The sequence below is a fragment of the Ornithorhynchus anatinus genome, chromosome 1 (genome assembly GCF_004115215.2).
Source record: "Ornithorhynchus anatinus isolate Pmale09 chromosome 1, mOrnAna1.pri.v4, whole genome shotgun sequence".
NCBI classification, from domain to species: domain Eukaryota; kingdom Metazoa; phylum Chordata; class Mammalia; order Monotremata; family Ornithorhynchidae; genus Ornithorhynchus; species Ornithorhynchus anatinus.
In genome coordinates, this window is record NC_041728.1 from 113,493,487 (window position 1) to 113,517,785 (window position 24,299).

At 43.1% G+C, this 24,299-nt stretch overlaps 1 protein-coding gene across 2 annotated transcripts in view; it reads right to left on the reverse strand.

Moving 5' to 3' along the window:
- Positions 1–24,299, reverse strand: part of PLCH1 (phospholipase C eta 1) — a 248,057-nt gene that overhangs the window by 16,315 nt on the left and 207,443 nt on the right. For both annotated transcript variants that reach the window (XM_029072294.2, XM_029072286.2), the window contains 7 exons: positions 21,239–21,400; positions 15,206–15,277; positions 11,861–11,955; positions 10,394–10,491; positions 7,213–7,392; positions 7,011–7,118; positions 3,178–3,302 (listed from right to left, as the gene is read on the reverse strand). In XM_029072294.2, the coding sequence (XP_028928127.1) occupies positions 3,178–3,302; positions 7,011–7,118; positions 7,213–7,392; positions 10,394–10,491; positions 11,861–11,955; positions 15,206–15,277; positions 21,239–21,400 (840 nt within the window). The remainder of the gene's footprint in view (positions 1–3,177; positions 3,303–7,010; positions 7,119–7,212; positions 7,393–10,393; positions 10,492–11,860; positions 11,956–15,205; positions 15,278–21,238; positions 21,401–24,299) is intronic.

Sequence of the window (24,299 nt, forward strand, 5' to 3'; positions counted from 1 at the left end):
AGGTCAATCTGATGTCTTTACACACAGAGTCAGGCAGGTGACAGAAGAAATGGGAATTTCTGAGGCAAGAAACTTAGAATTCCTGAGAAAGGAAATCATCTATTTGTTAGAGGGCTATGGAGAGTTACTCCCTGCATCAATATGTTGGGGACAGGAGTCTGGGTTTAGTTATTAATGAATGGTATTTGTTAAGTGCTTACTATGTGCCACGCGCTGTGCTTAGAACTGGGGTAGATACAAGATAACTGGGTCCAATGCATTTCTTTTTCCGCATGGGCTCACAATGTACGAGAGAGGGAGAAAGACACTTAAATCTCAATTTAGAAATGAGAAACAGAAGCACAAAGAAGTTAAGTGATTTGCCCAAAGTCATATAGCAGACAAATGCCAGAGCTGGTATTAGAATCCAGGTCCCCTGATTCCCAGGTCCATCCTCTTTCCACTAGGGCATGCTGCCTTTTAAGAATATTTAAACTTAGCATAATAGAAATATAATGCAGGCAGGAAAGGGTTTATTTAATCTGTTTACTCCTCCCAAGGAGTCGCATAATGGGTAGAGCACAGGTCTGGAAGTCAGAAGGACCTGGGTTCCAATCCCAGCTCTGCCACTTGTCTGTAGTGTAAGCCTGGGGAAGTCACGTCACTTCCTTGGGTCTCAGTTGTCTCATCTGTAAAATGAGGAATAAGAGTGGGAGTCTTATGTTGAGACCTGGACTGTGTCTTAACTGATTAGTTTACAGCTACTCCAGCTCTTAGTACAGTACCTGGCATATAGTAAGCGCTTAACAAATACCATTTTAAAAAAAGGGGGACAATCTCATTAGTAAGGGAAGCTGTTCATGAGGGGTACCCAATTGGAGATGTCCATTAGCCTGATGGGCTAGAGAAAAGCCAATCAGAGATGAAACAGAGCTAAGAGGGGCATGAAAGAGCCTGTGGAAAGAGAAGTAGTCAGTGTGTTTTAAGAGAAAAGACATGTAGTTTCCAGGAGGTGTTGGTAACAGTTTGAGAGATTGGAATCCCTTCAGAGGCCTTGGACATGGAGGGAAGTCCTGGGCCAATCTCTGCAGGAATAGATAGCCTCAAAGAAGGATTCACAAGGCAGCCTTGAAAAACTAGAGTTCATCAAGAAAGTGGTGAGCTAAAGTGAATTGTCCAGAATGACTTTTAGACTGACCTGCACCAGGACTTCTTGGAAGGGATATAGGTAGGACTTGGGTCAGGAGGGGGATATTTAATCCTTTAGGAACTACAGCCATTTAGGACTAGCCAGACAATCATCTTGTGTTTCATTTTCCTACTTGGATCAAGTCCCAGAGGCAGTAAAAATACAGTCAGGGGAGCAGAAGAGGGGCCTGAATCCCTGCTACATTCCATGGTCTCATCGCCAGGTATCCACTTGATCTAAGTCGCAATTTGGAAGCTATGATAGGGAAGTAGTATGGCCTCCTGAAAAGAACCACTGGCCTGGGAGTCAGAGGACCTAGGTTCTAATCTTAGCTCTGCCATTTGCCTGCTGTATGATAATAATGGTACTTGTTAAGTGCTTACTTATGTGCCAAGCACTTGTTCTAAGCACTGGGGTAAATACAAGTTAATCAGGTTGGACACAGCCCCTGTCCCACATGAGGCTCGGACTTTTATCTCCATTTTACAGATGAGGTAACTGAGACACAGAGAATTAATTCATTCAATCATATTTATTGAGCACTTACTACGTGCAGAGCACTGTATTAAGCACTTGGAATGTACAATTCGGCAACAGAGAAGTGATGTGCCCGGTCACACAGCAGATATGTGGCAGTGCCAGGATAAGAACCCAGGTCCTTCTGACTCCAAAGGCCATGCTCTATCCACTAAGCTGGTCACTTCAATTCTCTCTGCCTCGGTTTCCTCATCTGTAAAATGGGGATTCAATACCTGTTCTCCCTCCTACTTAGACTGTGGGCCCCATATGGGACAGGGTCTTCATTAACTTTTATTTATCCCATTCCTTAGAACAGTGCTTGACACACAATAAGTGCTGAGCAGATAACACAAAGCAGTGGGAATTTTATGCTGCTTTTTCTAGTGCCGGAGATGGTCTTGTGGCCTGTTCTGGCACTCAGAACTTTTCATAGTGCCTTTGTTAAGTCAATGCTGGGCTGGTAGCACCATGTTGAACTCAGCATCAGGGTGGCAGCAGGTAACACACTGACACGCTCAAGGAGGGGGTGCACACAGATGGGGGTGCCTGGGGCTGGGTGACTGGGGGGTGGGGGGAAACAGCTCCCTAGAGATGTTTTCAGTTTTACTGTTAGCTGAATAACTATACCCAAGCCAGTGGGAAGGGATGTTCCAATCCCTTGGAGTTTAATCACAATATAACAATTGTTATATTGTACTCTCCCAAATGTGGCTCCCAGGGAGAACAGGTATTGAATCCTCATTTTGCCAAAGAGGGAACTGAGGCAGAGAGAAGTGAAGTGACTTGCCCAAAGTCACACAGCAGAAAAGTGGTGGAGCTGGGACTAGAACCCAGGTCCTCTGCCTGCCAGGCTCGGGCTCTTTCTACTAGGCTATGCTGCTTCTCTTGATACAGTAAAGAGCTCTGGCCACATTTTGAAAGCTCCCAGATTATTTTAAGTGGCATTCTAGGTTGCCAATAGCTATGTGAACTCACACACGCATATATGAAACAGGGAGAAGGGAAGATGGTGTGGGGGTAGTGTGTGTTTTGAGAAACTGCATTGCTAGGATTTGGATAATGACTGTATTGTTGTTCTTACCCTTAGTACAGTGCTCTGCACACAGTGAGTGCTCGATAAATGTCATTGATTGATTGACTGGTTCCAGGAAATTCCATTCTTTTACACATGACCCAGTAGAGCCTAAAGCAACTTTCCTATACACTCTGTGCTGACTCCCTGGGAATGCTCAAGCACATGAAGAGTTACCATTATATTTTAAAGCAACGAAACTTTATACTCCCACCCTAGATGACTTAAGTTGTAAGGAACATCCTACAAAGTTACATTCCCTCTTAAACCGGTGGCTAAATCATTATTCAACATGATTTTTTGGTTGATCCTAGCACTTCTGATCTGAAGGTCTTCAGAATCTTCAAATAATATTTCCATATTTTAGAAATGTAAGTACAAAACCTCAGAACGCTACGAGTAGCTGAATGCTCTTTACCTCTCCTCGGTCTCCAAGCATGGAATCTGGAGGTTTGGGGAGCTGCTGTCCACTGATCACTTTTAGTATGAGCTGCTTCTTCGGGTTGGCAGGAAGCGGATCAGCAGAGAAAGGGTTGAACGTCCCTGTGGATTCATAATATGCATAGGGAAATCAGAAAAAAAAAACCAAAACAAACAACACAAATTGGAACACAACCCTATTCCCTCTCATTAATGATAGCCTCTTGCTCCCATTCTCCTCTCCTCCCTCACTGTTTTCTTTTCTTCTTATGGTATTGATTAAGAGCTTACCACCTGTCAAGCACTCATCGAAGCACTGGTGTACATACAAATTTATCAGATGGACACAGTCCCTGTCCCAAAGGTGCTCACAGTCTAAGCAGGGAGGAGAACAAATCCGCATTTTATAGATGAAGTAACTGAGGCACAGAAAAGTTATTTATCCACAGTCACACAGCAGGCAAATGGAGGAGCCGGGATCAGAATCCAGGTCCCCTGACTCCCAGGCCTGTGCTTTTTCCACTAGGACACGCTGCTTCCCAACCTCTCCCTCTCTGATGGTTCCTTCCCTTCTGCCTTTGAATATGCCTAAATCTTCTCTATTGAAAAAGGCCTCTCAATCTCCAGCCATCTCCAGCTATTGTCCAGCTTTTTACTCCCATCCCTAACCAACCTCTTGGTATGGGTCACTTACATTCAGTGCCTTCGTTTCCTTTTTCTTTTTGCATGGTATGTGCCTGGCACTGTACTAAGTACACCGTCCCTGCCTCACCTGAAGCCCACAATCTTAATACCCATTTTACAGATAACTGAGGAACAGAGAAGTTAAGGGACTTGCCCAAAGTCACACAGCAGACAAGTGGTGGACCCATGTCCTTTTGACTCCCAGGGCCATGCTCTATCCACTAGGCCATGCTGCTTCACTGTTTCCTGTCTTCCAGTTTTGTTTTTGAGCCAGTATAATCAGATTTTTAACCCTTCACTCCACTAAAATGTACTAGGATCACCGATGATCTCCTTATAACCAAGGTCAATGGGAGATATTCTTTCCTAATTGTCCTTGACCTCTTGGCAATCTTTAACATTGTGGAACACTTCTTCCCACTTGAAACACTATGAGGCCTCAGATTTGTGGATCTGGTCCTAAACTGGTTCTCCCCTTACCTCTCTGGTCTCTCCAAAGTTTCCTTCACTGGCTCATCTTCTGCCTCTCACCTCCTAAATGTAAGGGTCCCACAAGGGTCACACTATACTCACTCTCTTGGGGAACTCACCCATTCTTATTGCCTCAGCTACCACCTCTTTGTGGATGACCATTAAGCCAATATCTCCAGCCCCACCTCTATTTAACCTACATCCCACATTTCCTGTTGGTTTTTGAGACAGAACATTCCCCAGCTCTCCCTATCCACTGCACTCAAACTGCTACCATTCCAGTTCAAGCTCTTTGTCATATGGTAGCCAGTCTACTCTACCAGGCTCTTCACTGGCCTCCCTGCCTCTAGCCTCTTCCCTGTTCCACTCTTGTACTACACATTGATGCAGGGATCATCTCTTTGAAGTGTCGCTCAGCACATATCTCTCTACTCCTCCAAAATCTTCATTGGCCTCTGAACTGCTTCGGAATCAATGTATCAGACAACCCTAAAAGAGTTTCAAGTCATTCCACCAATTCTCCCCATCGTGCGCACCACATCTCTTCACCTGCTACTATCCAGCTTGCTCTCTTCATAACTGCCAAGTTCACCTTCAAATTGTGCCTCACTCTCAATCCTCCCACATCCATCCCCTTACTCTTGTTATTCCTACAGCCTGGAAACTCTTGCCATGCAAATCCAACAGATCACAGTTCATGTTTCAAATCCCTCCTAAATCCCCACCTCCTCCAACAAGCCTGCCATGATTAATTCTCATCTCCCAACTCATATCAGGCCAACAACCAACACTTGCACATCTATATTTATCTTTGCCTTTCTCTGCATTTCTGTATAAATGTATAATCAATTGTACAGTCAATAACTTATTCTGATGACTCAAATGGAAAATATTATATCTGTCTTCCCCATTAAAGGGTATAGCAGCAGCATGGCTTAGTGGAAAGAACACGAGCTTGGGAATCAGAGGACATGGGTTCTAATCCCGGCTTTGCCGCTTGTCCGCTGTGTGACTTGGGACCAGTCACTTGACTTCTCTGTGACTCAATTATCTCATCTGCAAAATGGGGATTAAGACTGTGAGCCCCACATGGGACAACCTGATTAACTTGTAACTACCCCAACACTTAGAACAGTGTTTACCACATTGCAAGTGCTTAACTAATGCCTTAATTATTGTTATAATACAGAAGCCGCATGACCTAGTGAAAAGAGCCTGGATGTCAGAAGACCTAGGATTTAATTCTGGCTCTGTCACTTGCCTGCTGTGAGATTTTGGGCAAGTCCCTTAACTCACTGTGTCTCAGATTTATCATTTAGTAAAATGGGGATTCAATTCCTTGCTCTCCCTCCTTCTTAGACTGTGTGAGCCCCACATGTGAAAGATTGTATTCAACTTGAATATCTTGTATCTACCCCAGTGCTTAGTATAGAGTTTGGCACTAAAGTGCTTAACAAATATTTTTATTATTAATAATAATAATTAGCCAATCATGGGCAGAGAACAGGTCTCTTGCCTCTAATGTTCTTTTCCAAGCAATAAGTATTGTGTACTGTAGTGTATCCTCAGCTAATACCATCAATTCCTACTTCACATGGAAACAGAACTTGAACCTGTCCAAAGAAACAGTAAATTCACAGTCTGGACCTCAGAAGTTAACATTTTGGACCTATTTATTGTGGCAAAGAAGTGATCTGGTATCACGCTTTTAGTCTCACTGCAACCTGAAGCATAAACACCTACCCACTGTAAGTATTAAGATGATAAAAGCAGGTTAGTTGTTTAACTAAAAAATTAGACATACTGGTTTAAATTATTGATGATATCAAACAGCATGGAAAAGAAATGGTGAAAATGTGGAGATAGTTATATTTTCTATTCTGAGATATTTTAGGAATATGATCAATTTAACATGCAAATTGCAATCTTAAGGAGGATTGGGCTGTGGTGTGGTACATCACTTTCAAAGCAATCACAGAAGATATGCAATTCTCATAGTAATGTCCACCTCTCCAGTAGTTACTGGTATTGTACTTTTCCAAGTGCTTAGTACAGTGCTCTGCACACAGGATGTGCTCAAAAAATACCATCAATTGATTGATCTGGTTTGGAAAAAAACTAATTAAAAGGTATTGAAAACATCAATATGCAATTATAAATTATAATCAATTATAAAATTGTAATTATATATAATTATAAAACAACTATATGCAATGGGTGAAGATCCTACACTCTTCTCTGGGGCTGGTAGCCACTCCACCTTGCCTGTTTGTTTGTTTCTCATCCCTCTCAATCTGCCTGTCAAGTATTTCCTCCAGCCTTGCCATCCTTTGCCCAAATTCATTTCATTTTGGACATGCCAGGCAGAATCATCACCTAGAAATATCACCAATGTCAGCCCTGAGGCAGACCCATGTCGGGCCTAAAAAAGTACTCCAATTTTTAAACCAGCACATCTCTACCAAAGTCCCTCAAACGTACTAAGACTCATTCTGTACAGCAGGAGCCATACAGCATGAGACAAACTGACATTCCTTAGGCTTTCAACATGGCCAACGGTGGTGATGGGGTTCAAATTCCAGTCTCAAACTGCCTCTAATTAGCCGCAGACCCCTGGGCAGCTTAATCCCTGTAAGAGCAGCCCAGGACTGCTGCAAGTGTGGAACCACAACCAACCTTTGCACATCTGCTGGGGTTTGAGAACGTAGCCACAATTGCCGTTCATCTTGAACTTGGCCCGGTTCAATTGCATCATGCGCCCATCCGACTGGTAGTTCAACGCCACTGTACAATTTAAGACGCAGGGAATTAGAAGAGGTCCTTGCCCAGATTTGCCAGAATAGAGGGCTCACCCTCCCCATGACCCAAGGATACTTACCTAATTGGCAACCAGCATTCCAGTAGGGCAGGGGGTTGAAGTTGCTGGAATCGATCCGGTAGGCTGACGGGTAAATCCTCGTGAGCTGTTTTTGGTTGTAAATCATGAACTGTTCGGATTTCTGCTGCACCACCTGATGGGCTCTTGTTTCACTGAACGATAACACGTTTCCGGTAGTGCCTGTTGGTTCCCAAATTTTAGAAAGGGTGAGTTGGGTGTTGGGTACAGCTTTCCACAACTGATAATGGCAAGGGATACAGCAACTGAAAGGTAATACAAGCTGGTAGGCAGGCAGGCAGGCAGGCAATGCTTGTCTTATCTGAGATCGCTCTCTCCCCATAAAGCCAATCTGCTTCTTGTTCTAGATACTTTCCAGAACAGCCCACTGGAACATTCAAACTCACTCTCATTACTCTTTATCATGTTCTTCACCTTGACACAGACCCACAGAGGTTCACACACTGATTTTCAAATGGAGACTCTAGCCCCTATCCCCATCTCTCTCTTTAGTCATTCCCTCTAGGTAGGGCCTGGGTTCCTCAACCTCAGCTCCGTCCCCTGCCCCAGGCCCTTCTTTCCAGTGGCCACAGCAGAGGGAAAGGTCCTCCTTGAGGACTTCTTGCTCAGCCTCCAATCCTGCTGTTACTTTGCACCTTCATATTCACCTATGCAAAAGAGGAAGAGTGCCACAGAACAGAGTCCAGATTAGGTTCTTTCTAAAGCAATGGGAATTGATTAATTAAGGAGGGGTTGAGTTGTCTAGAGCATCAGCCCCCTCACAGTTCTCTCTGCTTTCAGTCTCTTCCCTCTCCAATCTACACTTCACCTGGCAGTCTGGATTACTTCCTTAGAATGTAATTATGTGCACTAAAAAGACTCCTAAACAATCCTTTTGTTCAATGGATTTGAAGCAGATCTACAGAATAGCTTGCTCTTTGGTGTCATGAGACACAAAGAGACAAGTGGCCCATCTATCTGATTTCCATTAATTCCATTTTTTTTCCTTCTTCAGAAAACAGTAGGCACTACAATCTCTTCTTCTGAGATGCTCTGATGTCATCTGGAGATGCTTGTCAGCAAGAGAATGAACAAGATGCAAAGAAGAAAAAGTTTTCCATAGTTTCAGCAGTCCTCAGACATAAAGCACAAATGGACCCTGGAAATTACGTCTCAAGTCTAAAGGTTATAATTTGAGGCTATTTTTCCTGAAGGGAACAATGCTTTAACTTGGGAACCAGTTCCCGAACCAAGGAGGGTCTCCTTATTTCTACCTAAATTCTAACATTTAACAATAAATTATATATGTATTTCATACTATAAACAATCATAGACAGAAAAATCATGGTAAAATATAATACTAAGAGAAATATAGTACATCATGGCACTGTAACATCCATTACCTCAAGCTTCTAATATCCTTGGGAGCAGATATCATGTCTACTAACCACTGTACATTCACAAGTGCTTAGTACAGTGCTTAAGTGCTTAATAAATTTGATTTCTACCTGTATATTATTTAAAAAGCATAGAGAACTGAATTATTCTTTCTAGTTTTCATTTTTTAACCCAGGAGTTTGACCAGATGGGAGGCAGGAGAAGAATTAATAATAATAATAATAATAATGTTGGTATTTGTTAAGCGCTTACTATGTGCAGAGCACTGTTCTAAGCGCTGGGGTAAGCACAGGGGAATCAGGTTGTCCCACGTGGGGCTCACAGTCTTAATCCCCATTTTACAGATGAGGGAACGGAGGCACAGAGAAGTGAAGTGACTTGCCCACAGTCACACAGCTGACAAGTGGCAGAGCTGGGATTCGAACTCATGAGCCCTGACTCCAAAGCCCGTGCTCCTTCCACTGCGCCACGCTGCTTCTCATACTGCTTCCTCCTCTTTGATCTTTATTTTAGCGTCTGTCTCTGGAACTCCCTCCCATTTCATATCTGACAGACTACCACTCTCCTCATCTTTAAAGCCCGACTCACGTAACATCTCCTCCAGGAAGTCTTTCCTGACTTCCTTTCTTTTATGGTATTTGTTAAGCGCTTAGTATGTGCCAGGCAATATACTAAGTGCTGGGATAGATAGTCAGGTTGGAAACAGTCCATGCCTCACATAGGGTTCAGTCTTAATCCCCATTTTACAGATGTGGTAACTGAGGCCCAGAGAAGTGAAATCATTTGCCTAAGGTCATACAGCAGATAAGTGGCAGAGTCAGAATTAGAACCCAAGTCTTTCTGACTCCCAGCTCCCTTCTCTTTTACTAGGCTTGGCTGCTTCTCAATTGTAATTTCAGATGTAAACTAAGAGGTCACGTCTACTGGTTCTCAGAAACAGAATGACAGCCACAGTGACACTGACTGAAATGTTCCCCCTGAGGTTAGGGTTAGGGCACTCTACCAGCTCACCATCCAGAGAAAAAAAGTAGTGGGCAATAATTCAGTGGCAGGAAAATGTTTCCATTTGTGGATAGTTAATATTTCAGACTGCAGATTTCAAAATGGAGAAAGAAGACTCCTACATAATGTATCACAGAAAGCATTAATGGGTTTCGGGATTATTCCAGTCAACCAGAGGGCCACAGAACTTCATTTGGTGATGTCCATTTGCAGAAGTCCCCAGGGAGAAATATGGAAAGGCCACAGGGAGGGAAGGAGCATTCAAGCCTCTGACAACTGGTTGAATTTCCTGAAATACTATCAGAGCTGCTAAAAAACAAAAAAAATCCCAAAATCTCGAAGTGCAAAGAATAGGCCTGGAAGTCAGGAGAGCTAGTTGTAGTTCTTGTTCTGTCACTTTCCTGTTGTGAGGACTTGGGCAAGTCACTGGATTTCTCTACACCTTAGTTTCTTCATGTGTAAAATGAGGATTAACACCTGTTCTCCCTTCCCTCTTAGACAATGTCTCCCACGCAGGAGAGAGACTGAGGTGACTCTATTATATCTACCTCAGCACTTAGTACTTAAAACCACAAATATCAGTTATTATTTCAAGGCTTCAGAATTCTCCACCCACTCTGTCTCCTTTTGTTTAATTATAAAATGGTCAAAGAGATGTAAAAATAGTTCTTAAAAACAGTACACAAAATGAAGCCACAAAATGACTTAAGTCAAGAATGGGGTGATGGGAGTTTACAAGAAAAAGCAAGAGAAAGAGGAATGGACACCATCCACCTGGTCTTACCATCATCCACGATGTCCTGGGCAGCCACAGAATTGGTGTAGACAACCAGATCAGAGAGATCCCGGCACAGTTGCATGGTTTTCCTTCGGCGGCCCAGCCTGGAAAGAATAAGAACTGCTACTATCTCTTATCTCCTTTCTATTTACCCATCTCTAGCTTTCAGAAATGCTCTTTGGCTGCAAAAGGTTCAAGCTGGGTCTCTACATTCCCCTCAGCAAATCCACCCAGCTATATCCCTCTTACCATTTAGAGCTCAGATCTACACCCACCATCTTCAACAACTCTTCGAGGTGAGATGAAAGAGGGATCAAGGGCTTTCCACTCAGTCTCTGAGCATTTAGTCTAGTGTATAGTAAACTATTAGCTCCCATAATTCCATTCAGTCACTGTACTTCGAACCACATCTATCTCACCGCTGACCCCTGGCTCATAACTCTATTTCTGGCCTAGGATTCCCTCCTCCTTTATATGTGGCAGACCATCCTCAAAGCCCTACTAGAATCACATCTCCTCCAGGTGGTCGTCCCTACTTAAACCCACATTTCCCCTACTCTCTCTTTCTTCTGTAACCTATGCACTTAGCTCTATACCCCTTAAGTACTTGATACTCACTCCACCCCCAGCCCCACTGTCCTTATGTACATATCCATAACTGATTTTAATAACGGTCTCCCCATCCAGACTCTAAACTTCTTGCGGGCAGGGAACATGTCTACCCACTGAATTGTACTGTCCTCTCCCAAGTGCTTAGTACAGTGCTGTGCACACAGTAAATGCTCAATAAATACCACTGATTAACTGATTGAAGTCCTTCAAGATGAGGCAAAAAAGGAATCTCTAAGTCTTGAGTACTTAGCCTAATGGATTTTGGAATATATTACTTATTCTGGATCTGTCTTATCTTACTATTCTATGAACACAGTCAGATGTTTGATAGTTGGGCTACCAGAAACTCCAATGAATGCCCAGAAAGGGCCCAGAAAGATTGTGCAGAGGGAGAAGAGAGACGGGTGGTGTTAGCATCTCCCAACAACATACCTGCCTCCTCATCTCTGAACTCCCCTGGGCCTTCTCTCTTGTTACCATACCGGCTACGGCTGCCTTAACCCCTGTCAGGGGGACCTTAAATAAACTCCAGAATGGAGGGCCCATTCCTGCTCTGTTATGTGCTCTCATCTCCAAATACCTTCTATGCCTATATCTTCAAAACTGTCCAACAATTTTAAAAGAAATTGAAACTGCCCAGAACAAGTCCCTGTGAAAATGTATGATTATCCAACAGTATTTTAGTTCTTGCTTGTGTGTGATATTGTGCTAGCAGGTCCTATGTCAGCCATGTTAAAATGGACCTCCTTTTCTCAAGGAATTTACACTTTTTGTTCCATCGCATTGGTGCACTGGATCTCGTCAGTTCCCCTGGCAGAGTCCCTTAGACTCTCTGACAAGTCCTAATGGGCATATCCTGACCTGTACAGCTGACCACTTTCCTTTCCAGAGGAATTTTGCTGCCCTTCTTCATCATCATCTGTGCTGTGACATTTGGGCCTGGATTTTGAAGTTTTCTGTTGAGTAAATTAAAATTGGCATGTCAACAAACATGTTATCACTTTATCATAGTCCACACAGGAGGAGTAGCCCTCACACTTCCCAACCACCTCATCATTTGGTCCAGGTTAGTCCAGTGGGCAGTGAAGGCCATTTCTGTTCACATCACAATGCTGCATTCCATTAATTTGAAATCAAACAGCAGAGGGTACCTAGGTAGTTTGATTGTCCAGTGATTATTCCTCAAAATTGCCATTTATTCTGAAACTGAGATTTGGGAACCCCACTGCTGTAAAGGTTCAACTATTCAAGATTTCCCAAACTTACCCAAATTAAGTGTTTTTTAATGGTACTTGTTAAATGCTATGTGCCAGGCACTGTAGTAAGTGTTGGGGCAGATACAAGCTAATGAGTTTGTATTAAATACCTGTTCAACAGGGGGCTCATGAGTCTAATCCCCATTTTACAGATGAGGAAAATGAGGCACAGAGACATTTAAGTGACTTGACCAAGATCCCACAGCAGACAAGTGGCAAAAGGAGGATTAGAAACCAGGCCTTAAGACTCCCGCACCCATGCTCTTTCCACTAGGCCATGCTGTTTCTCAACAAATATTTTAATTAGAAAGGTAAGATGATATAATTCAATTCAAATATCCTTCAACATCTGGGTGACCAATCATTTGACTTAGAAAGGAGGTGGCATTTATAGGTTTCCAATCCATTTTCTCTAATATAAGGAAGGTAGGTCTTGGATAAAATGTTCTTTTACATCAAGTGAACTTCAGAGATCCCTTGAGTGTGAAAAGTGGGAAAGGAAATGTTGGGAGAAACCATTTGGTAAAATGGTTTAAAACTATGAATAATTGAGTTGAGCAATCAGAACTCTAGTCTTGAGATTTTCCAAAATCCCAAGCAATTTGTTGTTGATTAAAGTGAAAAAAAGTCTCTATCCCAAAAGAAGAGCAAAACTGAGGGGCAACAAGCAGGCAAAGCTACAAGTAACAAACATGGTCACAGAGGTAACTTTTCACTTTTGAAAATATTTGCACCCTTCTTGCCACTCAGGAGTTTATGTAATTGTGATTGTATTTATTTTTGTCTCCTCATTAGCACGTAAGCTCCTTGTGGGCAGGAGACACATCATTCTGTTATTTTGTATTTCCCTAATTGCCTAGTACAGTGCACTGCACCAAGTGGGTGCTCAATAATTAATAATGCTGCTAGTTTTACGAGCCATGTGGGGATTTCCTTGGCTAAGCTTCTAGAGGAAAAGGGCCAGAATCATCTTGCTTTTGTCAATCCAGATGCCCAAAGTATAAACCTCACTTAGAAGCAAACTCCCTGGATCTCAGTTTTGTCATCTATAAAATCAGAATAATTCTGATTCCTTTATGCTCCCCAGTGATTGCCCCCCTTCCATAATTACCTTAACAGTATAGAAATCATAACAGTTAATAAAAAAGCTCCTCAGTATCCTGAGTGTTAAAGTACCAGTAGTCAGAAATGTCATTTATTTTAGGCAAGAGTTTTTCTTTTCAGATTCAGTAACAGTGGGTAGATACATTTTAAAGGTTAGACCAGACATGCTGATCGGATAAAAATAAATCAAATTGAAAACGTTTAACTAGTCTGGCTCGCCTAGTAGATAGAACGTGGGCTTGGAAGTCAGAATGTCACAGGTTCTAATCCCAGCTCTCCCACTTGTTTGCTGTGTGATCTTGGGCAAGTCACTTCATTTCTCTGAGCCTCATTTCCCTCATTTGTAAAATGGGGATTAAGACTGTGTGGGACAGCGACTGTGTTCAACCGGATTATCGTCTATTTACTCCAGTGCTTAGAACAGTGCCTGGCACATAGTAAACCCTTATTAATAATGATAATAATAATAATAATTCTGATATTTGTTTAATGCTTACTGTGTGCCAGGCATTATACTAAGCACTGGAGTGGATACAAGCAAATTGGGTTGGACACCATCCTTGTCCCACATGGGACTCAGAATCTCAATCCCCATTTCACAGATGAGGTAGCTGAAGCCCAGAGAAGTAAAGTTACTTGACCAAGGTCACACAGCAGATAAGTGGCGGAGCTGGGATTGGAACCCACGACATCTGTCTCCCAGACCTTTGCTCTATCCACTGGACCATGCTGTTTCCCTAACAAATACCATAATTATTATTATTATTATAGTGGAAAGAGCACAGGACTGGGATTCAGAAGACCTGGATTGTAATCCTTGCGCTACCATTTATCTGCTGTGAGACCTTGGGCAAGTCATTTAATTTCCATGGGCCTCAGTTGCATCATCTGTAAAATGGAAATTGAGACTGAGAGGCCCATATGAGACATGGAATGTTTACAACCTAACTAGCTGTATCTACCCCAGCACTTAGTAGAGAACCAGAGAAGCAGCATGGCTCAGTGGAAAGAGCATGGGCTTGGGAGTCAGAGGTCATGGGTTCGAACCCCAGCTCTGCCACTTGTCAGCTGTGTGACTGTGGGCAAGTCACTTCACTTCTCTGTGCCTCAGTTACCTCATCTGTAAAATGGGGATTAACTGTGAGCCTCACGTGGGACAACCTGATTACCCTGTATCTACCCCAGTGCTCATTTATTATTATTATTATTACAGTGCCTGGCATATAGTAGGTGCCTAAATATGCTTAAAAAAAAAGAAGCCCTTCTGGTGGCTTTAAGATGATGCACCTGAGGAGTGGAAGTGGACAGAAGAGTACCTGAACTGAGACTGTGCCTTATATTCTTACCTTCATTGAAAGTTATATTTGCCACCAATTTCATTTCTGCTAGGCCCTATAAGATGTAGGTTGTATGCCAAGGGTGACATATATGGCTGAATCAGATTCCAGGTACACAGTGGGCATCTCCTCCATCAATTCTGACTGCATTTTGGATTCTGAAGTCTTAGGCCCCAATATTACTTAGCATTCGGAAACTTCCGTTCATCTCACACCAGATACTGGTCCAACGCTTAGAATAGTGCCTGGCACATAAGTGCTTAACAAATACCATAATTAATATTACTGCCATTGTTGTACCCATGGAACAAATTCAGCCATTTGGTCTATTCTTCAAAATTGGTATTAATAATGGGATCTTTCAGGCATACTATAAGCTGTCTTCATGTAAATGGTAATCAAGCATCTATTTCTTGAGTCTACTTGGGAAATATCTAACATGCCCTTCAAAGGTGTGGCTTGGGTTGGCATTTACTTCTGGCCGTAAGCCAATCCTCCTTTCTACTTACCTTATGTTTTCCAAAGTTACTCATTATGGATCGTCCATGGGATTTCTTTCTTCTCTCTTTCACATCTGGATTCTAAGTGAACAGAAGCACAGGGTGAACACTTCCTTCAGCAGAACTTTGCAAAATTATAACCTGATTCATTCTGTTCCATTTAGTTTTTTTCTTGTGAAGGACTGTTGCTATCCAAGCAGTGTTCAATCTACTCTCAATCACCCAGGAAAGAGCGATCCACTTATAGATCTTTCACATCTTGACACCTGCTAAACTGCCTTCATTCTTTCTTCCTCCTCCCCCCGCCATGTTGGCTGGCCCTCTGTAGGCACCATTTAAGTCAAGGGGTCATGTTTTCTCACTCCTCTCTTTTATATGGTCACTTGCTTAGTATTATTCACAGTGCTGTTCTCCTCCACTAATGGAAAGAATCAAACTTGACTTATAGGAGGGATAAAGAATGATAGGAAGATGGAGAGGCTTTGTACATTCGTTGAATGCCACATGTGGGTATTCTTTTGTGGAGGTATTCTGGTCAAAATTCCATCCAGCTTCATAGGTATAGTGCCCCAATCATGAGAATAGGAAGGAAAGCTATTTGCTACTGCCATTGCTAGAGACACAATACTGGGATAATAATAATAACAATAATAATGATATTTGTTAAGCATTTACTGTGTGCCAGGCACTGAACTAAATGCTATGGTGGATACAAGCAAATCAGATTGGGCCCAGTTCCTATCCCACACGGGGCTCACAGTCTCAGTCCCCATTTTACAGATGAGATAACAGAGGTCCAGAGAAGTTAATTGACTTGCCCAAGGTCACACAGAGACAAATGGCAGAGTAGGGATTAGAACCTAAAACCTTCTAACTCCCGGCTACATGCTCTAGCCACTAGGCCATGCTGCTTCACCATGGAATGCATGGACTATTGGTTTAACCCAGTAAAATTGTTGCAGATGTTCATGTTTTTATGTTCTGTACCCCATGAACTGAGTCAACTGCTTCATGAGCAAATAACTACTCTAATGATACTCCCAGAAGCTTAGAGATGCCAACCAAATAGGTTTTTGTGGAGCAGCCCATAAAGAACTATCCCAAAAATGATATAGTTTCTAGTCTCCATTGACTACAGAGACCTACCCAACACCAAGCATACAGGAATGAGTGCCTCTTTGACTTATGGGTACAGGCAGATTCTGGGATCCAAATTCACAGTTTCCAGCTCAGCCCAGGTGGCTGGAAACAAGGAAGATGCTCCATCCCTAAGACCTGCACTCAGAACCAAAGCTGTGGAGAATCCAAAATGATACCCAGGGATCTCAGAGAAGAGCAGAGAAGTGAACGTGTTTCTTCCCTTCACTAGGATCAGTCTTGATGCTTTCATAGTTTTCAAAGTTCTTGGGGGAAGAAGCCAATCGAAATGCAGAGTATGTTGACACCAGGTTATGGTAGGGTGAGCATGAAGTCAGGTTAGGCCTAGACTTTTTGATTCAGCTACAAACTTGCAAATGTACACTGGCCACACACAGGTAAACTGGTCAGAATTGCTTTCGTATTTGATTTTCCTGCTGCCTGGAATTAAGATTCCCCAAATCTAATCCAGGAGCGCATGAAAACTCAAAGGCCTCAGCTCAGTTCTGTAATACATCAGGGACTCACCTCGTTCGCTTAAGAAATCACTCCTCCTCTACAGCATCAGTCCCTTGTGGGCAGGGAACATGTCTTCAAATTCTGTTATACTGTACTTTCTGAAGCTTTTAGTACAGAATTCAATAACTATCATCGATTGGTGGATTAAGGCACCACCTATGGAGTCTCTCATCGAGAAGAGAGGGCGTGTCTCAGGACTGAGAATCTTAGGAGAGGAATTGATGGTAATGCCAGCAATGTGCCCCACGTCACTTGTACTCTCTCATTGCTGCCAGTCAGGTACCCACTGGGGAATGGAGCACGAAGAGAGACTACAAGGATAGACAGGGGCACAGCTCATCCCCAGGTGCACAGAGATGGCTTTCCCATAGAGGACCCATTTATAATAATAATAATAATTGCAGTATTTGTTAAGTGCTTACTATGTGCCAAGTACTGTTCTAAGCGCTGAGGTAGATACAAGGTAATCAGGTTGGACACAATCTCTGTCCCATAAAGGGCTCACATTCTTAGTCCCCATTTTACAGATGAGGGAACTGGAGCACAGAGAGGTAAAGCGACTTGCCCAAGGTCACACGGCAGACAAGTGGCGGAACTGGGACTGAACCCCTGATCTTCTGACTCCCAGACCCATGTTCTATCCACTACACCATGCTGCTTCTCAGATAGCCAGTGTGCCCACAGCAGTACCAATACTGTGCTGCAGTAACATAACCCAACAAGCACTTACTTGCCCTGGTAGCCACAATGGTCTGCACCACCCATGTTAGTCACCTATGTCTCAAGGTTCCTGCCTGCTGAGCCTGCCCATCTTGTAGAATGCCCTAGAGAAGCAGAGTGGCCTAATGGATAGAGCACAGGCCTGGGAGTCAGAAGGACCTGTGTTCTATCTAATCCAGGCTCCATCACTTGTGTGCTGTGTGAGTTTGGGCAAGTTACTTAACTTCTCTGGGCCTCAGTTACCTCATCTGGAAAATGGGGATTGAGAGTGTGAGCCCTTTGTGGGACAAGCTCTGTGTCCAACCTAACTTTTATCTACCTCAGCGCTTAGAACAGTGATTAGCACATAGTAAGTGCTTAGGTACCATAATTATTCATTATTGTTAACTTCTCCAGGCCTCAGTTACATCATCTGTAAAATAGGGATTAAGTGTGTGAGCCCAGTGTGAGACATGGACTGTGATTAACCTGATTATCTTGTGTTTACCCCAGCTTTTCATACAGTTCCTGGCACACAATAAGCACTTAAATACCATTTTAAAAAGGGTATAACAAATACTATTAAAAAGCAAACAAACTAGCTAGTGAAAGCTAAACCCTAGGATTATCTAGAGGGAATGGAAGACACATGTGGGGCATATAATCCCGGTGAGGGAATACTCTAAATAAGAGCATGTTCTAATTTTACCTGATGAAAAGGATTCGTTCGGACCTGTCTCCCCACAAAAACAAAAGGTAGATTGAATTATTTAGTGTATTCTGCACAGAACCAAAGGGCCTGTTGCTTCCGCTTTGCTGGCCCCGAATAAGGCTTTCCAAAGGCTCAAATCAGCTGAGCTACATTCAGCAGGGGGCTGAACCTGGAGGGAAGCAGTGAGCCAAGACAGAAGACAATGGAAGAGAAAGCTCTGTGGACCGAGAAAGGGGAAGATGACCTTCTGTCCAATAAAGCCTGCTCCAGTGGAGTAGTTAATTAAATAATCAGCAGTAATCACTACATGTAATCCAATCAATCAGTGGCATTTATTGAGCATTTACTGTGTGCAGAACACTGTTTTAGGTACTTAGGTGAGTACAGTACGACAGATTCGTCATACAAACTCCCCGCCTACATCAAGCTTAAAGTCTAGAGGGGGAGCGATTTAAACACTCTCTGAATGACTGTGATTGATAAATCACTTGGGAATCCTGCCCTCCTTCCCCTCTACATCCACTGGGAAGCAAATGGTGACCTTACAAAAACAGAAGCATCTGGTTTGATTCTGTGCTGCTCGTTTAACTTGTGGAGGCTGTCTGAGATGGAAGTGGCGGAGAAGTGTTTGGCTGGTCCATATGGCTTTGGGGTCGAGAATCCCCAATGCCATCAACAACACCTCCTCAGTTGCCCCTGTCACTTGGTTGTGAGTTCCAGTGATGCTAGAAGGGAAGAGGGTTTGTGTATAGTGGGAAGAACCCAAGTCTCCATTCACCCCTAGCTAACCACTCTTTTGGCTGTTACTGCTGCCTCCACCACAAAGTCAAAGGAAGAACAAATTGTTCTCCAGCACTTTGTCTTGGCCTTCCCACGTATCTTCAGCCATTCAGTGTACATTTCTAACATAAAGAGGAAGGAGCCTACCATTTCAACATTGTTTTGAGGAGGCACCAACTTTTTAAGAAAGCCCCTAACTACCAGGCAGATTGGGAGACACTGGAATGAAATCTCTGGGCCAACTGGCCCACCTCTTGAGTCGGATTAATTCTGGAGGAGCTGGATTCACTCTGGAGCAGTGAAAATAGACTTTGGTGGGCCTGGTAGGTGCCCTAAAAGGTGAAGACTAGTACTGAGCTGGCTTGGAGGATCACAGGAGGTGGGGGCCATTCTGGGCTACCCTAAGTCCCTGTCTCCCCTTCTAGACTGTAAACTCATTTTGGGTAGGGACTATCTATTATATTCTTGTGTTGTACTCTCCCAAGAACATATTAGAGTGCTCTCCATGCAGAAAGTGCTCAATAAATATGATTGATTGATTGATCCCTTGCAAGCTAAAAGATCAGTGGGAACTCAGTCAACCCAAGCTTCTGCTGGCTTTAGTCCTTCCGCAACCTCCTGGGCTCTTTGGACTGGGGCCAGTACTGATCAATCTGGCTCTAAGGTCCTGCAAGGGGATCATACTGGGCCACACAGGACCTGGCAGTTTGGTGATCTGGGCCATTGGCAAGGATGCCGAAGGGGTCCTGGCTACTCATGGGAGATGTTTTCTAGGCTGTTAGCTCTTCGTGAGCAGGGAATGTGTCTGTTACATTGTTCTATTGTACTCTCCCAAGGGCTCAGTAGAGTGCCCTGCATACTGTTAGCATTCAATAAATATGACTGACTGCCTGACTGGCCCAGTTGTAGGGCACTGGAGTACATTCACAAAGACAGTAATGTTTGCAGCTTAAAGAGGCTCCTTGGGGTTGGACAAATTTTTTTTCTCCTGCTTCAGATTTGCCCAGAGACACAAATAAGAACCATCTATTCTAATGAAAATGCAGATGTTGGCCCTACAAAATGTTTATCCTGCTTTTAACATCTTGGACCACTCCCTCCTCCTGAAAACACTATTCATTCATTCAATCATATTTATTGAGCACTTACTGTGTGCAGAGCATTGTACTAAGCCCTTGGGAGAGTACAACACAACAAAAAAGTGATATTCTCTGCCCACAACCAGCTTAGAGCCTAGAGGGCCACTATCTGGCCTTGATCTTGCTAAAGCAGTGGACTAGTGGATAAAGCATGGACCTGGAAACCAGAGGGATCTGAGTTCTAATTCCTGCTCTGCGGCTAGTCTGCTGTGTGATCTCGGGAAAGTCACTTCACTTCTCGGTGCCTCAGTTACCTCATCTGTAAAATGGGGATTAAGACTGCAAGCCCCAAGTGGGGCATGACCATCTTGATTAGCTTGTAGCTACCCCAGTGCTTAGTACAGTGCCTGACACATAGTAAGCATATAAATACCATAAATAAAAAAGATTTCTTCCTCAATCTCTGACTACTCCTTCTCAGTTTCATTTATTGGCTCCTCCTCTGCCTCATCCTCTTCCTGCAGTCATCTCCCAAGACTCTGCCTTGGGCCCCCTACTCTCTTCATATTGCACCCACTCTCCCAGGGAGCTCAACTTCTCACATGGCTTCAGCTACCCCCTCTATGTGGAAGACACTCCAATCTATCTGTCTCACCTTAACCTCTCATCTGACCTGAAACTGCACATCTCTTTATACTACTATGGGGGAGGTGTTGAGGGGTTTAGGTGTGTGTGTGTTGGGGGGATATGAGAGAGAGAGAGATCTCCAGTTAGCTGAGATTCTCTCTTCTGAGAAGGGAAGGCAGCACATTAATTCTAGATGAAGAGATTCTTTCTGCAAACCCACAGGTGTCCAGTTACTCATACCTCCCTGAAAAAGACCAGTGAATTGTAAACAAACGTGTCATGTCCCTTCTCACTATCCTAAATCAAAAGTAACCTTGTGTGGTTTCTTCCAAAATCCCATTTCTAATTGCTCCTGTTGGGAGCTTGTTTCTTGAATGAATTGACAGGACGAAATGCCTAATTACCAAATATTACAAATGGCACCACAGTCACGAAACGGTTATCTAGTTTTTTTGTCCAAAGAAAGGTATAAAAGGGGATTTTCCACACCTGTTTCAGATGCACATTTAAGCCTTCATGGGTTGCCTTCAATAGTGCTCTCACGGTGAAACTATCAGGATCCTCTTTGTCCCTGATTTGAGATTCTTTTAATAGTGACTCCAGTTTTTTCCTTATGAAAGATTCCACCTGGTGCTCGGTTGTTCCGTTATTCTGCAAAAGCAACAACAAAAACTATTTAAAACCAAAGTGACAATCACAGAAGTCTTATTTCAGAGCAAGGGCAGAATGCCCCTGGAACAATCAGAGAGGTGAAGGGTTCAGGCCACAGTCCTCTGGGGTCAGAAGAGAGCTCACCCATCTCTGCTCAACTATCCCTTGAACATTCATAATATACTTACTTCAGTCTTCAATATTTGCTTTATTTTATAAAAGGCTTTTCCTTCATTTATTCTTCTGCAAATATTCTTATCTGATGTGTCTGTCTCCAGTCCTTTCTATATTAATAGATTGAGAGTCCTTCAAGGGACAAGGCCCAGGTCTAATTTCAACTGATTTCCCAGAGCTTAGTTCTGTGTTCTATACAAAGAAAGCATTTCATAAGTACTATTAGTACTACTATTAATATTGTTTGCTTGGTTTTATGGTATTTGTGAAGAACTTACTATGTATCAAACAATGTTCTAAGTGCTGGGGTAAATACAAGTTAACTTGGTCAGACAAAGTCCCTGTTCCACAGGAAGCTCCCAGTTTAAGTAGGAGGGAAACAGTCATTTAATCCCCATTTTACAGCTGAGGAAACTGAGGCACAGAGAAGTTAAATGACTTACCCAAGGTGATGGGGCAAGCAATAAACAGAGCGGGGATTAGATCCCAGGTCATCCGACTCTGAGACCCATGCTCTTTCCACTAGGCCCCGGACTACTACTATAAGGAAGACCTCGTAAACAGTAAAGGTAAAAAGGTACGAGGAAGGTAAAGAGAAGAAATATTGAAGGCATTTATTTTGTCCTTGTGGGCAGGGCAGCCCAATAAAAGATTTTCATGGGCTGGTAACTGTTATGCTCTGATCTACAAGGTTATGCAGGAGCATTAATGGCTTCCTCTTTCCTTACCACCTTTAAGAAAATGAGGAAAGCTTGGAGACTCAAACCTAATTAGAGGTCTATTCTCAGACCTAATCTGCCACTGACACATTCATTCATTGTCGTATGTATTGAGCGCATATTGTGTGCAGAACACTGTACTTAAAGCTTGGGAGAGTACAACATAACAGCAAACAGACACATTCCCTGCCCACAACAAGCTTACGGACTAGAGGGGAGACAGTAATATAAATAATATAAATATACAGATATATATATATATGAGCACTGTGGGGCTGGCAAGGTCTCTTGGAAATGTCCCTTCAGTAAGGCTTTGAAGGGGGCAGAGTAATTGATTTATTGTGGGACAGTGGGAAAACCAGGAAACTGTCCGTTGCCATGGCTCATTAGTACTGTTGTTTTCTTTAACTATTCATATTTATCAATCAATAACTTTTGTTGAGGATGGAACACTGTACTTGTCATCTTGGGGAGTTGCAAAAAGAAAAAGGCAAAGACAAGTTCCTTGTCTCTGGGGAGTTTGCAACCGGGTGAGGGGAAAATATCAAATGAAAAATCCTAAAGACAAAAATGACAGTCAGTCAGATAGCATTTATTTAGTACTCACTCTGCCTTTCAATGTCTATAAACCCAAGATGATAATACACATCCACCAGCAGGATATGGCTGGCCAAATAATTGGTGGCTGTGAGATTCTTTAAAAATACACCCTGCTTCATGAATACTATTATTTTTCACTTCATGTTTTCTAAATAATGGAAATTACTGAAGAAATGGCATTTCTAACAGCTGCGATTTTCAGAATGGGGAGATTATCAACCGTGTGAAGGACAAATTTGATTTGATTTGATCAGTATGTTATAATTTTGCTTTAGAAATGTAACTTCAAAAAATAACCTGGCTAGGGTGTTGGTCCACTGACAGACTGCCAGCTGTGCAACAGCACCACAGACCATAGTTGAAATCCATTTATCCACCTCTCCTTTGTTCCCTGGGCCAGGCAGAGTAATGCTATCCATTCAGTGGGAAGGGGGGCTTCAAAAGCTAGCATGGCTTCAATAGCTCTTACCAGACAAGGAATCAGCTCTAGGCTTTCCCTTCTCTGAAAGCCTAAATGTTGAATAGAAATCCCTCCTCCACCATGAAACCCAGTCAATCAAAAGAATTTATTGAGTGCTCACCCAGAGCACTGTACTAAGCATTTGGGAGAGTACAAAACAACAGAAAAACAGCATAGGCTAGTGGATAAGGCACGGGGCTGGGAGTCAGAAGAACCTGGGTTCCAATCCCAGTTCCACCACTTGTCTGCTGTGTGACTTGTCCGAGCCACAATTTCTCAGTTAACAATAATAATAATAATGGTATTTGTTAAGCATTTACTCTTTGCCAAGCACTGTTCTAAGCGCTGGGGTGGATACAGGGTAATCAGGTTGTCCCACGTGGGGCTCACGCTTTTAATCCCCATTTGACGTATGAGGGAACTGAGGCACAGAGAAGTTAAGTGACTTGCCTAAGGTCACATAGCAGACAAGTGGCAGAGCCAGGATTAGAACTCATGTTCTCTGACTCCCAAACCCTTGCTCTTTCCACTAAATCACTCTTTTCCTCAGCTACCTCATCTGTAAAATGGAAACTCAAACTAATATTCATTAGAGCTAAATAAATTTGTGAAGACCAACTAGTGTGGTGCTTTGAACAAAAGAGACACTAAAAAATGAACAGTATTGAAGCAGTATGGCCCAATGAAAAAAGCACAGGACTAGCAGTCAGAAGACCAAGGTTCTTATCTGCCATTTACCTGACAGGTGACCTTGGACAAGTCACTTGACTTTTGTGTGCCTCAGTTTCCTTATTTGTAAAATAGGAATTAGAGAAGCAGCACGGCTCAGTGGAAAGAGCCCGGGCTTGAGAGTCAGAGGTCATGGGTTCGAAACCCAGATCTGCCACTTGCCAGCTGTGTGACTGTGGGCAAGTCACTTAACTTCTCTGTGCCTCAGTTACCTCAT